At 41.1% G+C, this 15,972-nt stretch overlaps 2 protein-coding genes across 4 annotated transcripts; one reads left to right on the top strand and one right to left on the bottom strand.

Annotated features, from left to right (window-relative positions):
• Positions 1-191: 191 nt before the first annotated feature.
• tubg1 (tubulin, gamma 1) lies at positions 192-6,097 on the bottom strand. The gene is made up of 11 exons (XM_046033948.1): positions 5,841-6,097; positions 5,476-5,588; positions 5,056-5,223; positions 4,872-4,940; positions 3,535-3,614; positions 3,319-3,445; positions 2,267-2,353; positions 1,614-1,763; positions 1,321-1,473; positions 1,074-1,235; positions 192-495 (listed from the first exon to the last, which is right to left on the bottom strand). The coding sequence occupies exons 1-11, from the start codon at positions 5,887-5,889 to the stop codon at positions 298-300; spliced, it is 1,356 nt and encodes a 451-aa protein (XP_045889904.1). The 5' UTR covers positions 5,890-6,097; the 3' UTR covers positions 192-297.
• Positions 6,098-6,604: 507 nt separating this feature from the next.
• retreg3 (reticulophagy regulator family member 3) lies at positions 6,605-15,889 on the top strand. 3 transcript variants are annotated; one of them, XM_046033918.1, is made up of 11 exons: positions 6,605-6,629; positions 6,919-7,025; positions 7,267-7,542; positions 9,339-9,445; positions 9,888-9,918; positions 10,026-10,152; positions 10,258-10,342; positions 10,890-11,027; positions 12,451-12,530; positions 12,960-13,092; positions 13,183-15,889. In XM_046033918.1, exons 3-11 carry the CDS (start codon positions 7,295-7,297, stop codon positions 13,728-13,730), a joined length of 1,497 nt encoding a protein of 498 aa, XP_045889874.1. In that variant the 5' UTR covers positions 6,605-6,629; positions 6,919-7,025; positions 7,267-7,294; the 3' UTR covers positions 13,731-15,889. The 3 variants fall into 3 exon arrangements, with proteins under 3 accessions (XP_045889874.1, XP_045889882.1, XP_045889892.1); XM_046033926.1 differs by lacking the exon at positions 6,605-6,629 and having other exon boundaries at positions 6,915-7,025; positions 7,253-7,542; XM_046033936.1 differs by lacking the exons at positions 6,605-6,629; positions 6,919-7,025 and having other exon boundaries at positions 7,041-7,542.
• The last annotated feature ends 83 nt before the right edge of the window (positions 15,890-15,972 follow it).

Raw genomic sequence — 15,972 nt, 5'->3', positions numbered from 1 at the left:
TATAATGATAAGCAATGATGATATGTTAGCATGTATGGTTGTATATCCACAGAAATACATGTATTTCTGTATGTGTATATATGTGCATCTTATCTATTTGTATTAACTACAATTGTTTGTTTTTTTATTATTATTATTATTTGCATAAGCAGTGTGTGGGGGGTTGAGGAACAAAAGAAAAATGCTTCTTGTCAAGTGTCTAAACAATCCTTGTTTTTTTCTTTGCAAATAAAAAGTGTATTTAAAAAAGAAGAAACTAGCTAAGCATGTATGCTGCCAGGATTGGAGAAAGTCTGTTCACTGTTCTTGCGTGCCCCAGGAAATGTAGTCAGGCCGTGTGGCTGCGCTGTACTCGTCTATCAGCTGCTGGACCACTTCACGAGAGTTATCCAGCTCATCAAAGTTGTCCTTGAATATGTCCTCTTTGCGGAACTGCTCCAGGAAGGCTTCTCGCTTACGCAGTTTGTCGTACTGCCGGCACGTCCGTTCAAACAACTGTGGGACAGCAACAGAGAGGGCATCAAAACTGAATCTAATACTGTGAAAAGGGAATAAAATCCCCGTTCTTAATTTGACTTCTTTATAACTTGCACAGTTTCTGTTTTGTTTTTAATTTCTATGTTATGAGAAAGAAAAAAAATCTGACTTCATTGAAACTTCCTTGGATGAATTTCCTCTTACCGCCATTTAAGACCTTACATATAAGGAAAACAATGAGGAGAAAAGTCTAGGCAATGTAATATGACTAATCTAAATAAAAGACTCTCAAAAACTTCAGATTAAGTAATTTAGCAACATCACAGGATTGCATTTTCCCTCAACTTCACAGCTCATATTTTAAACCAGCCAAACAGGGAAGAAAAAAAAAAAAAAAAAAAAACAGTTTCAAGGAATTGCCTAGTCCAAAACCAAATTTTTGTGGAATTCCCCTCCCACTGCTGCTCAACTTCAGTTTTAGGGCAATTCATATCCTCAAGTATTGAATGAACACAGGTCTCTACTGCATAAACACACACAGGGGGAGAATGTGACTGAGCAGGCTGAGGTTACACAACTTAAAGATGAGCCCTTACAGAAGAGATACTTGTGTGGTTGGCCATCATCAGGCCGCTGACTCTGTGCGCAGAGGGCAGGTATGGGGACTTCCTGGACAAAGCCACCTGAATGCTGGCGGGACCCCAGGGAATGAAGCTGGCGAGTTTACGTTCCCGGATCCTTTGGAGGCTTTTATGCACCTATATCAGAGTCAGTCGAGATAAGTTTAAATACTCTGCAAACACGTTAAGACAGACTGACACCTCACATACCGCGCACTCGTACCTGTGTGGGGTCGACCTCTCCCTGGATGATGTTAAGGATGGCGATGTAGCAGTGGCTTGGCTGCCTCTCTCTTCCTGTGGACACCATCACATTCTTGGGTTGCAGAAGCCTCCTCATCACATCCAGCACTGTGGTTTTCCTCACACTAGCGACCTGAAACAGTTTCAGTGTTTTAAATATTAACTGCTAAGAATACTTTCTGCTGCGTTAAAATGAACACACCTGAGTAATGTCATTTTTGTTGACTAAAATGTCTCAATTTGACTTCCTTTCTACCACAGGTCTGAACTCACCGACTGGTCAGTGGTAAGTGGTGTGTACCCAGTCATAAGGAAGTGGAGGCGGGGTGTGGGGATGAGGGATGCAATCAGGCCAATAAGGTCATTGTTCATATAGCCCGGGTAGCGCAGGGTGGTCGTGCTTGCGGACATGATGGTGGACACCTGTGTATGAAGGTCCAGTTAGACACAGAGCTTTGTATTAACTACAATCTGGTAAGAGAGGTAAGTTAAAAAGGAGTTAGGGCTGGGCAACTGACTCGACAAACTGGTTTTGTGAATCTTGTCATTTTTGTAGTAGGCACCACTTGTATAGTACAGTCTGTCTGAACGTTTGCCTTTGTTTAAACAGTTCGGTAGACTGCAGTCTAGAACTATAACTAAAACCTGCTGACTGACGAGCGGAAGTTTGTCAAGTTCAACCATGTGCAACTAATTTCTAAGAAAGCCGAAATCCAGTCAGACGTGCAACTGACTTGCCAAACCAGTTTGTGAATCTTGTAATTTTTGTAGTGAGCAACACATGTATAGTTCAGTCTGTCTTTTGCCTTTGTTTAAATACAGTTCAGTGAACTGCAGTCTAATACTATAACCAAAATCTGCTGACTGACAACCTGAGAAAACAACTGGAGGGAGTAGGTTTTAACACTGAGCAATGTTTCACTCACCAGCTGATTGATCTGGGAGAACGATGGATTCTGGATATGCAGCCTGTCTGTGGCGATGCGATTTAGAGCTGTGTTATCCAAGACCACCTGATTTGCAACACACACACACACACACACACACACACACGGGGCAATTGTTAGACAAATGAAGAGAAAACAGAAGAGAAAAGTTTCCCTCCAGCACAACAACACACTGAAAGTCAATACACAGCTACAATGTTAAAGGAAGACTAATGACAGTCAAGGAACCTCTTAAGGAGCAACAGTGTGCTGTTGTCAGGAGAGCTGAACATAAAAGACACACTGTACAGTTGCAACAAGGGGACCGATTCTTGGGCAGATTCTATTAGCTCTGTGGCTAATTTAATCAACATGAGGCCTTACGCAAGACCCTGGAGGAAGTAGGTATTAGACACCATTAGATCCTCAGAGCATCTCAGACTAATACAATCACCGATTTTACAGATTTAAGAGAGAATTTCTACGTTCGATTTGTAATACCTCAATGCTGCCACTGCAGATTGCTTCTTAGTCTGCTACACAAGTGAAAACACTTAACTACATCTGTTGTATACTTTCACAAGAAGAAGAAAAGTTTGTATTAGTGCAAGGTCAAAGACTATGAACTCGCATGTTGTAGTGGATCCTGATAACAAGTGACAACTGGGAAGTCGAATTACCAACCACACACTTCAGAGAGATAAGTGACAATCTCTCTCTTCATAGATGTTTAATTTAACACCCAAAATAATGATGACCACAAGCCTAGCCAAAACTAGTCCAGTGCAGTGGAGATTTCGGTTGATGAAAAAGTTTTTATGGCACTGTGACTGCAGTGTGTAATAGACCTGTGAGACTTGAGATAGTTTGGCTACTGTGCTGTGTTTGGTTTGTCCAAGCGGCACAATTACAAGCTAACTGGGGCTTGTAAAGAAAAAAAAAAGAAGTAATTTTTATGCCATCTTGTGAGGTTATTTACAGCTATGGCTGCGCTGCGAATTAAAGCGAGTAGTGGGATTAAGCAACATCCATTCCTGAGTGCTGCTGCTCACCACGCAGTCTGCGTTCTGGGTGAGCCTCTTCAGTGTGAGCAGCGAGTTGTACGGCTGAACGACCACGTCACTCATCTCATCCTGGTTTGGGAAAACAGAGTAAGTCTGCACCAGCTTCTTTGGATACCTGAGATCAGAGGAAAAAAAAATATAAAAAAGATACACACACACACACGGGAAAATATTTTCAAACAAGTTGCATGTGTGTTTCTATACCGGTCATTAAGTTTCTCCAGTAGATAGGATCCCAGTCCTGAGCCCGTCCCCCCAGCAATGGAATGACACAGGACAAACCCCTACAAAGACAAAGGGTTACTTATTACTCCCAAATTTACTAGCTACAGCGTGCGCACTGTGTGTATAACGCTTACAGTAAACTCTACTGATGCAGAAAGCTGAATGTGTGTGGGTGAGCAAATGCCTCTCTTCATAGGCAGTTATATAAATGGGTGTGCAGCCCCACCTCACAAATAGGCTCCCCCACCCCCCCAAGACAGCCCTGTAATACCTGCCTTCTACACTCGCCCGGCTATTATCACCAGACATTCTACACGCCACACCCTGCCAACATACACATGCTCACGGCAGCTCGGCCCACCTTCCTATCCAATGCACACATGAGTGCACATACTAAATAATAATGTGGGGTCATAATGTGAATGAGTTACAGAAATTGCAGCCCTTAGAGGGGAAATGCGAGTGTTATTTCATGGGAGGTTGGCAGCTGAAGAAAGTTCGCCCAAACAAAAAAAAAAGAGGCTAAGAATAATAGTGAGGCATGGCTGGGGCTTTGCTAGTTTTAGGATGACAGGTACTGGTCCCTTTTTAACATAGTTTCAATCAAGTCATTCATTTCTACAAGCATTTTCCCAAGAGTTACAAGAGTTTGACTGAAAGACTAAGAGAAGTCATGTCTGAGTACAGCCAAGTAATCCCAGATACTATTCAGACCATGGATGGATTACTGAACAGGACTATTGTGCCCAAGCGTTCAGGGGGCCACCTGAGCTTCACCTACACGTCACTGACAGTGACACAAAACAACCAGAGACACCAAATGATTACAAGGAGATGTAAAATAACCACAAAGAGACACCAAAGGACTACAAGGAGACTCAAAACAACCACAAAGAGATGCAAATCAACTACAACGAGACACGAAATGACAACATAGACAAAGTTTATGTGTTTTGTTTCCCTTTCAGTCTGGGCGTCTTATTCCAATGTAGGAGGGGTAAAGGGCCTCTTACATGTCTGTGTCCAGGGGCCCATTGTCTCATCATTTGTCCATGATTTAGACAAAACCTGCACTATTTATACAGGTTTAATCTGAAATAAAGTCATTACCTATGAACAACAAAACAAAAACGTTGCATGTTTGAGGTTCAGGCTCCAGCTGAGGGGGGCGAGAGGGTGGTTTGACTATACTATTTAATAATTCTTCACACAGGAATATCACATTCCTTTTAAATTAGTCTTTTTTATCATCCCACACAGCCACATCCCCGATCACTCCCTGCCCCAGGGACAGTCGGTATGTGATAAAGACTTGCCTCCAGACTGTCACTGCCATCTGCTTCCCGGTCAATGATGTCAAAGATGTCCTCTTGGATTTTTTTGCCCTAGAAGGGAGGTGGAAAGCCAAAGCAGGGTTTTAGATACATTACATTTTTACTTCTTTAACTGGGATTAATGACATGGGGTTAAAGATAGAAAGGTGTCATTTCTGGTGATCACCTGTGAATATCCACTGGCCCAGTTGTTCCCAGCACCTCCCCCATGCTCGGATAGGTAGATGTTCTCTGGGTTGTATAAATTCGCGTAAGGAGAGTTGAGGATGGAGTGGATCACCCTCGGCTCCAGATCCAGGAGAACTGCACGGGGGATGTAGTGCTCATCGTCAGCCTGGGGAGTTTTATGAATAACCAGGGGTTAGCCGGTAATACTGCAGTCTGTAGGTTGCTATGTCCTTGTAGGCGCTGTGTTAGTTCAGTTTATGCTACAACCACTCCACCTAGCGGCACTAAATGCTGTTGCACTCAAGCGTCACCCAATAAAGACTGAAACAACATACACCGTCCTTACTGTGCAAAACAATATACGCCCTTTGTAACTCATGACGTGAGAGATGATGAAGTCAGTGCTTAAACCAGTTACCTGATAGAAGAACACATCCTTTCTGTCGGTCCCTTCGGTTGCAAACTCCTCAACAATCCCCTCTGGGCTGATGCCGTGCTCTGCACACAGCTGCTTCCAAAACTCAAACCCGACTGCAAAACAGCGAGAGGAGCAGTTAGAAACACATTGACGTTAGGTCACGTTTATGTTCTTGCAAGCTTATTAGACAAACGTCAGCTAAATTCATCTAGGCTGTACTGTTATTGCTGTTTATGTTGTATTTTGAGCTTCACTTGATACTAGCATTTAGCTAGCATCCTTACAAAGCAATAAACCTGACATTTTAGCTAGCTTCATGTTCATGTGGGCAGAGGGATGGTAATCTTAACTTTAACTTCACGTACTTTGATTTCCACACTGTCCAAGCTGAAGCGTTATGATTTCCCGCGGCATGTTCAGTCTTCAGTTGCTCCTTAGTGAGCTAACGTTAGCCCGATAGCTGCTTGCTGGCTAAATAATACAAGAAGTGCTGCTGCTCAAACTACTTCACGACCACTAGCCCGCTCCTTCCCGCTTGGTACTGATGTGAAGCAGACTACTTCTTCTGATGAAAAACCGCCATTAAATGTGCATACCGCCACCTACCGTATCTATCGTAATTTAAAGTTTTATTTTGAATGTCTTTGCCGGAAGTATTAGTATGCTATTATTTCTGTCTTGACATTCGTGGAGTTGATAGCATTTCATAATGGATGTACAGTGCCCTCCGGTGGCCACATTGCGTAACTGCACCTCTACATATTTTGAAAGCTTTAAAACATATAGATTCTTATTATTAATACATTTTCACTGTATGTGACAGTTGAATTTCTTAGTATTAGTTGCTGCTACTACAGTATTTATAGTCATGTTTTCCTGCCCTCTAGTGGCCACAATTAGGAATTACAACTGAATGCTTTCTAGTCAAGTTAGACTATAATAGCATTGTAATACTTCCGGTTATATCGTTCAAAATAAAACTGTTTACAATATGGTGTAGTTACACATTAAGACCACCGGGTGGCGCAGCAGACACATTATAAATTGTCAAACATTTCTTTTAACTCCACTATTAAAACTAAGCAGACACAGTTGCGAGCTAAATATTTCCGGTGAATAATTTTCATCTAAAATCTGTAAGATCGTTTTTTCAAGTAAGTTCATAACTAACTATGAAAGCGTTATGTGTAAAAAGTGTGAAATCATTTTTTTATAATCAGAGTTCTGTTGCATTTAAACCAACTACATATAAAGTCGGAAGCGACAGAGCTTGTAAACGAAAAATATATGGATTTTGTTAAAACTGTATTTGGTTTGTACATTATCTTAACCCAACAGGTTAGGCGTCAAGGTGATAGCTTGCTAATATGTTTGTCAATGGAGTGCTTCAAAGCAAAAATAAAAAATAAAAAAACTTTTCCTCGTGAACGCACCATGACATAGGGGCTCGTGCAGATTCTGATTGGACTGCTGAGGGCTCGGAAAAACAGGTTACGCCATATTGTCAGCTGCCGAGGACAGCGCTACATTACTGCAAATATGCCAAAATAGTAAGTGTCATCTTGTGATGAAATATGTTCACTTTGTCTTTGATAACGTGCTCGCTCCTGATAGAGACAGATGTTTATTGACACACGATAACACGGCGATTCAGCTGGCGTCGCTGGCTGTTCCCCTAGAAACCCATTAGCATAGATGTGTTAGCCGATGTTGTGAGTGGAGCTGCGCCGTGGCGCTGTGGTGTCCCTCATCAAGCGGTTTACTTGTTTCCACTAAGTCTTTATTTTACAGGCCTACTTTACCGACCGTAGACGCAAACATGGCGCACACTGGTGCAATGGAAGACGCATCCAAGGAGGATTTCTCTGCCAAGCAGGGATCTGGTGTCTGCCTGCGAAGTCGACCATGCTCCAGCGAGAGAGACGGTCAGGTGCGGGCTGTCAAAGCTGTTCTCCAGTCCAGGTTGGGGCCCTACGAGCCAGTCCTGACCTACCTACAGTCCGTCCTGGTGTGGGAAAGACCCCTCCAGTGCGCGCTTCTCTACACTGTAGTCAACGTCGTGTTCTGGTGAGTTTCAGCTGATGTTTAGTGTTAAACTTTGTTGATGTCAAACTTGTTCCTCAGTGTCTTTGTAGTGTCAGTGTTGTAGCAACCTACAGTCAGACAACACAGCGGCTGTTTGGTCGTTAAGACGAAACAGCCAACGTAATTGCAAGCAGCTGGTGCTTTTGCACAATGCAAATGTTTCACCTGTCAATTCAAGACAGCACAGATGGCCGGTGAGTGGTACTATTTATAAACACACTTCTACCTGAACTGTCATGTTGCTCGCACACTGTGGCGCCATGGATTATCAGCTTTACCAGTTTCATTGTTGCTGCGTCGGGGCTGTAAATTGAGGTTGAAGCTGCAATTTACAGCTCCACGGAGTTGACACTACAGATGTAGGAGGAAATTCACTTTCAGTGGGTCTAGTTTTATGTGGCTTTGGTTCGCAAGATCTGTAAGGTATAAAGTGCATAATTGCAATATATATGTCTCTCTTTTACCAGGTGTGATTGTATTCACTCAGCCCTTAAATGAGAAAATCACATGATTAACCACGTTTTAACATTATGAAGAAAGTACAGAAGAAATCAGTAGGTGAAAGTGTAGGACTGGGACATGTTTTGGCTAAATCAGGTGACATTTATTGTTGTGTGGTAAGAATCACTGACCTGGTAAGGCTGGCCTGGCCTGCATGCTTGTGGAGCTCAGGCACTGAGCCTTTATTCGATTAGACCACTGGGCATGTTAGGCTGCCCGTCCTGTCTCCCTTTTACTTGTGCTTCAGCACACGTTCAGTGGTGCGAGATAGTTTCTGCCCAAAGATATGCATTCATAATCTGTACTAATGCATGAAGCGACTGACGATGGCAAGTCACACGGGGATGGGGAGGCAATATCGACAACCTCTCTGACAGCAGGTCACCAAGGTTGTCTTGATTTTTCCTTCTTAAAGCATCAAATGGAAAACAGATATAACTTATAAGTTAAGTATATAAGTTATACACTCCTATACCGCTACCCATCGAAATGCATCTTTAAAAAGTGCTTTTTAACCAGCTGTAGCTACTAATTGCACTGCTACCCCAAATACAAATACACCTCATCCTGTCAACAAATTCTTTGTTAGGTTAATCTCTTAAGTACAGATTGACAAAATCCTGTAACGTTGTTGTGGTCACCCAATTTTTAAGTCTTGTGAGATGAAAGTGGAGCAACAATTAAGGATTTTAATTGTTGAGCGCCAAGAAATGAAATCAATTTGTGTGAACGGGCACACAAACACTCCTTCACAGATGGAAACCACCTGAAACAACACCTGTGTATCACGATCACATTTTGTTGTACTTGATTCTTGATTGTTGGGGACGTTGTTGTGGAGCACTCTGCTGTCTGATGTCTGTCCTTAACTGTAATGTCATATTTCATGGTTCTATTTGTATTTTTTATAAAAGGATAATAAACAAAACTAGCTAGATCTACAGCCTGTAGCTTTACCGTTGTTAGTGGATGAGGTTTTCATTAATCAACTCTTCCCTGATTTGTCAGCTCTACAGTTTATTTATATTCCATAACTTTTATAGAAGAGAAATCAATATTCTTATCCCACATAATTATCATTCAACTAAGGGGTCTAACACACACCAGGCGGTTCCTCTTTTCTTTGTTCTGATTAAAGGAAACAGTAGATCATGACTCAAAGGTTTTGTGGTTTCATGAATTCTGTACTAAATTTAACTTTGTCTATGGTTCACTCCTGGGGTGACGGGCATCAGAAGCGCTGTCTGTTCATGTGTTGTTGTTTTTTTCTCCTCCAGGTTCTTCGCCCTGACCTCACTGCGTCTGCTGTTCCTGCTGGCTTCTGGTCTGGCTGTGGTTGTCTGTGTTGATGCCTGGAGAAATAAAATCTGGCCAGCGATTAAAGGTACTACAAGCTGATTTTATACGGGCTCTTTGTCTCTCAACATACTCATACAGGCTCTGTACATTTCCTTTACCTTCCCACTGGAATGTCATGTCGCTTCTTTCTTGTATTAATTGTACTTTCGATCATTCCCCAGTTTACTGTGACTGCAACAAATGTACTTTGTCAGAATAGATATGGCAGCAGTCAGCAGGCCCACACTCGGGACTTTGCAAGTGATTTGTATTATATCTGGAGCAGCTAATCTCCCAGACCTGTTTTTGAACTTACATGAGCTAGTGTTACATATTAAGTGTACAAAGTCCCAAAGAGACCAAAGTGTGTGGACACAAGCTTAAGTTGAAAGTGCGCTACAATTTTGACTACTTTATATATTGTTACATTAATGTGCATTATGGTATGTAATGTTTCTTAAAGTGATGGATGTTCCCTCTCTCCACAGTCCGAAACCTGGAAGACTCAGAAAATGAGAGGTTTGTTACTGTAACCAGCCAGTATTCCCTTACAGATAATGCAAACAATAATAATGGCATAAGTAAAAAGCAGATGACGGTGTTAATAATTTTCTCTATTTTTCTAGCTGGGGTTTGGTGCAGCCTGGTATCCTCAGTGTGCCTGAACTGTGCCACCACATCGCTGAGGCCTGGGTCAGTGGAGCAGTTCTCAAATCTAGAGTTGTGCAATACAAACAACAAAACCCTGGCAAGGTGAGGACCATATTTAATAATTATTATTAATATATTTATTTACATACACACAAAAAGTCAACAGGCATTGTAGATCTTGACGTGATTTCCTGTGTGTTGTTTCAGTTTTGCTTCCTGACCTGTGGGGTGTTCACCTGTTTAGCTGTGGTTGGACGCTACATTCCTGGATTGGTGCTCTCCTACTCTGCTGGTGAGTCCCAGCACTTTAACCGGTCCTAACTACAGATCCAGGCTCCGTCACAGGACCACGTTGGCAGGGAAACTCATCCTATTAAAAATTCATGGGTGGCGAAACCAGATCTGTGGGGCCCCAGTACCCTGGGCGTAGCCTGTGAGGTGATTAAAGCCAGAATGAGACACACAAGGAAAGATGGAGGGAAGGGAGCCAGGCGGAAAGCTAAGGAGGTCAGACTGAGACTGGGCTAATCTCCTAACCTCCAACCAGTGTAGGCTGGAGAGCCGGGAAAGCAGGAGCTGCTAAGGCCCTCGGCTCTGACGTCTTAAACAATCCACAGCAGCTTGTACTCTACATGTTAACTCCCTGTTGCTCCCTCTGCCTCACTGTCTGTATATTTACTGACTAACTCAGGCTTTTGTCTACTTACAGTGATGAGAATCATTGAGTTATTGAATCTATACAGAACACAAATGAACACTATATTCTTCTCGCGTGTACTAAACTATCCCAACAGAATGTCCTCCTTAATAATGACTATTATTGCTTTCCTCTCCTTTAGTGTTGGCTACTCTCCTGGCCCCTCTGGGAGCCCATTACAGGCTGTTTCAGCATGTGTGCGTGAAGCTGGAGCCGGTCCTGCAGCGGCTGGACTTCAGTGTTCGAGGATACATGATGTCAAAGCCCATTGATAATCAGTGTAAGTAGTACAACAAATCTATTAATTGTATTTTTCTTTTTAATCATACTGAGAACAATTGTCAATTTTCAGGCCATTTTAGCAACATAACATGACCATCATTTTAGATCAGATGATTTCCTCATGCAGATCTGGCACTGCAAATTAATGAAAGATAAGGTCAAAGACACGTTTAAACCTTAAACAAAGAAACGTAAATTTAAGGTTATCTTCACGCAAATTTTATGGCCACTAACAGTGTTATTCGCTTATGCTCAATTTTAGCCAGATGCTCATCAGTTTTGCTGTAAATGATGTATATGACACATCGAAGGCAGTCACCTGTAATATATTGTACTGTAGTAAAGGTTAATGCTTTGGTGGCACTAAACCACATGATGCTAGTTTCAATTGATAAACTGATTACATGCCCCTCTCCTAAATGTAAAAATAATTTTAATATTTTTTTGATAATTGCTAATATGATTAATAGATTGACTCATCGTTTCAGCTCTAATTAGGCTCTGCCGAATCGTCTTGTATTTCTTCACTGGGAGTATTTATCTCCTCCCAAATTTGTTGCTTAATTGACACCAAATGTGTCCTGCACAAACGACGGAATTGAAATCACAGTGAACAAATGTTTTACTGTAAACAGCTACTGCAAATACTCTCTAAATAATCTCCACTGTTTATGAAACATGGTAGATGTGTGGTAAATTTAAGAATTGTATCTCAAACTGATGTTTTACAATATTTTTAATTCTGTCATCATCTAAACAATTGCTGTCAATGGAAATAGAGCATCTTTAAACATCAGTTTGTCTCTTATGGAGAAATCAATCTTTGTGGGGAAAAAAATAAATAAAACATTTCTGTGTTGTCTCGATGAAGTACACACATATTCTCAAAATTTTGTTTTAAGAACTGAATTTTTGACACCAGTTTGAAATCTGCCTTTGCATGCATGTGATTGTCAAAGATGTCCTAGAGTGAAGTCGCCTGTGGTTTGTCACAAAGGTTGTGAGGTTGACAAGTCCTGGCTGATGCAGAATAAACATGCTGATGCCTACTCAGGCGTTGTGCTGTGTGGATCAGAGACAGATCAGTGTTTAATGTTTTGGTCTGGACAGTTCTGCTGATGGACCTCTTCTGTATTTCTCTTTTTTTTTTCTTCATCTTCCTCCTGTTCCTCCTCCTCCTTCTATCTCAAAATGCCAGGCCCTGTTGCACAGCAGCTATAATTTCATATTAAATTTGAGCAGAAATAGACTTTTATTATAATTTTTGGCCATATCACACTTTCTCTGCATCTGTATTGACATTACTCTTCTAAAAGCAGTTGTGTGTGAACTTTAGATTTAATAGGAATTAAAGGCAGCTTTCCCTCCTCCATCCTAAACACCAGCTACAGTGAATGTATGTTTGTCATTTTGCTCTGCAGTCCTGCGGAGGCCTCTACATGATGCTGCCTCAGGTGAAGCCAGTGACAGTGAGGAGGAGTTGGCTGCTTTCTGTCCAATGGCAAGTCTCTCAACATTTTAATTAACCTTTTGGCCAAAACAGTTTCTAAATCCATGGTATACTTTCACTTAACATAAACATTTGTTTGGTGTCTGGTCTGAGGATTTTACTTTTTGTAAAACAACTGAATTTGCTTGTTTGATGAGAAAACGGACTGCATGTAAGGCAACTTAAATTAAGTGCCCTTTCAGTGTGGAATGTATACAGATAAAATACTAACCACAATGTACATGGCTTTGTATGTCAGCGCAGCGTTAGTTACAGTAGCTCATCTAAGCCACTTCCTGTTGGGGTTAAGAACTTATGTATTTTCGTTTTTGTGTGTGCCTGCAGAAGGTATGAGAGCAAACAGAGTATAACTGAAGTAGAGTAAAATAATATAAAAACAAAAAAACTAATAATACCTTTTTAATCTGCTGTCTTTCCTAGTTTGATGATGCTCTTGTTGCGAAGGAACTTTCAATGACCGACTCTGAGCACTCTGATGCTGAGGCGTCCTACACTGATAATGGAACATTCAACCTATCACGTGGGCAGACCCCACTCACAGAGGGCTCTGAGGGTAAGTACACAGACATTGCAGATTTTTTTTCTCCATTATTTTTGTGGTGTGTTCTTGTCCCTCATCCTGTCCCTGTATGTGCTTTGGTAGATTTTGATAGACACAGTGACGCTGAGGAATCCTTTGCCCAAGACCTCCCAGACTTCCCCTCCATAAACCCCGATGCCACTCTGATGGATGATGACGATGACACAAGCATAGGTCTACCTAGTATGGGTCCGTTTGAGCTAACTAGTAACCAGACTTCAATGCTGGATGTAGATGTTCATCTGGACTCGGACCAGGAGGATCTGGATGCAGAACTTTCTCTCAGAGGCCTGCCACCTGCTTCTGATTTCACCGGAGACTTGGCCGGAATCATCGCCAGCAACATGATCCAGGCCGCGCTGGCCGGGGCGATGCAGCCTCGGCCTCCTGCTGCCCAGCGCAGAGAAGGCCGTCCCAGGGCCGGGGCCCATCGGAGCTACCGCAAGCAGTCCAGCTCCGAGCTGGACACAGACTTGGACGGAGAGGACTTTGAAATGCTGGATCAGTCTGAACTCAACCAGATGGATCCCATTGGAGGAGGAGGAGGTACTAGACGGGGAGAGAGCCAGGGGTCTAACTTCTTGTCTAGTCTGCTGGGTAAACCACAGTAAGGTGGTGGGTGCGTGCGTGTGAGAGCGTGTGTGTCTGTACGCCTGTGTGTATGAGTGCAACTTCATGGGCAGTGGACATGTTGACACGCTGCGACTGTTGTTGTGAAGAGATGATTTTAGGTTCCAGCAGCTCTGCTTCTGATTGGCATCAGTTTACCACTGTGAAGTACTATTTTTTTTTTTTTTTTTTAATCTTTTCAAACTCTTTTCTCCCGTACTTTTAAACCCTGATGATTCAGAAAACTTTTACTTTGTAGGCTGAGCAATAGGAAATGCAACGACAAAAAAATATAACGCATTTAGAAATTAAATAAACCAGCATCACTGAGCCTTGTTGCGGTCTTGTAATTTAACACACACCATAAGTTACAAGGGTACTTGTTAGTGACTATAAATAAAGAACAGTGCCCATAAAATCTTTTCTACCTGGAGATCTACACATACAGGGCTATTTAACATGGGACCAAATATGACATTCCTGTTGGTCGAGCTGAGCCATGTTGCAGCCATGTAACAGCATTTAAAGTTTAAGTTTCTTTTACTTATTAGAAAACAATTTCTTTGATATTTTGTTAAAGAACCAGCAATCCATGTTGCTGCTGATATTAGTGCTCTGCTGTCTTTTCAAGTAACACGTCACTATCATCTGCTTAAAGATGGTTTATTTAATGTTACAGAGATTAATTAACATTTTTCTAAACTCTTGTCAGCAGTTGTGGATTTTGACTAGAGCTGCAACAATCGGTCAATTTGTTGTCAACTATTAAAATTTATCGCCAGCTAATTTGGAAATCAATTAATCATTTTGATTCATTTTTTAAGAAAAAATGTCCAAATTCTTTGATTCCAGCTTCTATAATGTGTATATCTTGTCGGGTTTCTTTACTCCGATATGACAGTAAACAGAGTATCTTTCCGTTGTGGAAAAAACAGGACATTTGAGGATGTCCTCTTGGGTTTTGGGAAACACTGATCAACATTTTTCTTAAAATTTTATAGACCAAACAATCCGGAAAATGATGGAGAGAATAATTGATTATAAAAATAATCGTCAGTTGCAGCCCTAAGTTTGACAGTGATTTTCTTCTGTGATTTAAGATGAATAATATTTGGATAAAAGTTACAGTTTCTTTGTGTGATTTTCTTTACTATTTTTTTCCCTTTTCTGCCATCTAACATATGAAGACATCCTCATGCATTTTCTTTAACGAGTGTAACAGTCTTAAGATATCTGACCCAGAGGAACACTTGATGTTGTGTTCCTTGTTCATTGTATTTATGAACTTGTGCCCCAGGATGAGCTGTGCTTCGTTTTTTTTTTGTGAGTTAAAAATATTTTTTCATTTTCCTGCCCTTTAAAACAGCTCAGTGACACATTGTGTCCATGTTTAATACCTTGAATGACCCCTGAGCTTTGTGTTTTTTTTCTTTCTCAAAAGTAATATTTCAACAAGTGTCTGTATATCTTTGACAATCTTTGTGTTTTCATGTAGTTGACAGTCATGCTGATCTTTTTAAGACAAAAATCAAATATTCTTCAATTCATGGATCTTTTACTATTTTAATGGGGAAACATGTTTACATAAAAATTGGGTATAGACAGTTATCCTTAAATCCTTTTTTAAAAAAGTATTAGTATATACTGATTTAAAGTGGCTTTTATGCGCTAGTCAGCCTGATTTCCTTTTGATGGACAAACCATGTCAGTATGTTAAAACTTAACAGTGGAAATTGCACTTAAAACTTAAAACGAGCCACTGTTGAGATGTATTAAAATGCTTATATCAAAGAGTCTAAAAAGGCTGGTTTTTAATAGTTGAATACGCATTGCTCTTTTTACTGGTGTTCTTTTGAGTGGAAAACCATAGCTGCAAAATATTTGGCACAATTTTTAAAAAACTGCTGGATAGGAAATTGCTGGGGTTTTGAGGCTAAATAAAGAGGAGAGCTTAGTCTTGCTTGTTTGACCGGGTTTGCCCACCTCTGTTAGCCAGAATGTTCATGCTCATTGCTGCTCCATGAAGAGTCAGTTCCTCAGTATGAGTGATCTGTAGTCAGTTTCATAATGTATATGTGCATAGTAGTGTATTTTCTTCTCTGTATCTGGTTTTGATATGTTTTGATGTGCAAACCGTATTGAATAAAATGTTTGCAATGAAGTCTGTCTAGAGTATTATGTCATGTGACAGGAAGAGAAAGATCAGATAACAGATAATAATCTTGAGATTATTCTAAAGTCTTT

Source organism: Micropterus dolomieu, linkage group LG02 (genome assembly GCF_021292245.1).
Source record: "Micropterus dolomieu isolate WLL.071019.BEF.003 ecotype Adirondacks linkage group LG02, ASM2129224v1, whole genome shotgun sequence".
Taxonomy (NCBI): domain Eukaryota; kingdom Metazoa; phylum Chordata; class Actinopteri; order Centrarchiformes; family Centrarchidae; genus Micropterus; species Micropterus dolomieu.
This window is presented reverse-complemented; position numbering and strand designations above follow the sequence as displayed.

Coding starts and splice junctions, on each gene's coding strand:
- tubg1 (XM_046033948.1), bottom strand. CDS start 5,889: ATGCCGCGGGAAATCATAACGCTTCAGCTTGGACAGTGTGGAAATCAA. Junction 4,941..5,055: donor GGGCCAGTGGATATTCACAG/GTGATCACCAGA, acceptor CCTCCCTTCTAG/GGCAAAAAAATCCAAGAGGA. Junction 496..1,073: donor ACCACACAAGTATCTCTTCT/GTAAGGGCTCAT, acceptor GCTGTCCCACAG/TTGTTTGAACGGACGTGCCG.
- retreg3 (XM_046033918.1), top strand. CDS start 7,295: ATGGCGCACACTGGTGCAATGGAAGACGCATCCAAGGAGGATTTCTCT. Junction 12,531..12,959: donor TGGCTGCTTTCTGTCCAATG/GCAAGTCTCTCA, acceptor TGTCTTTCCTAG/TTTGATGATGCTCTTGTTGC. Junction 13,093..13,182: donor ACTCACAGAGGGCTCTGAGG/GTAAGTACACAG, acceptor GTGCTTTGGTAG/ATTTTGATAGACACAGTGAC.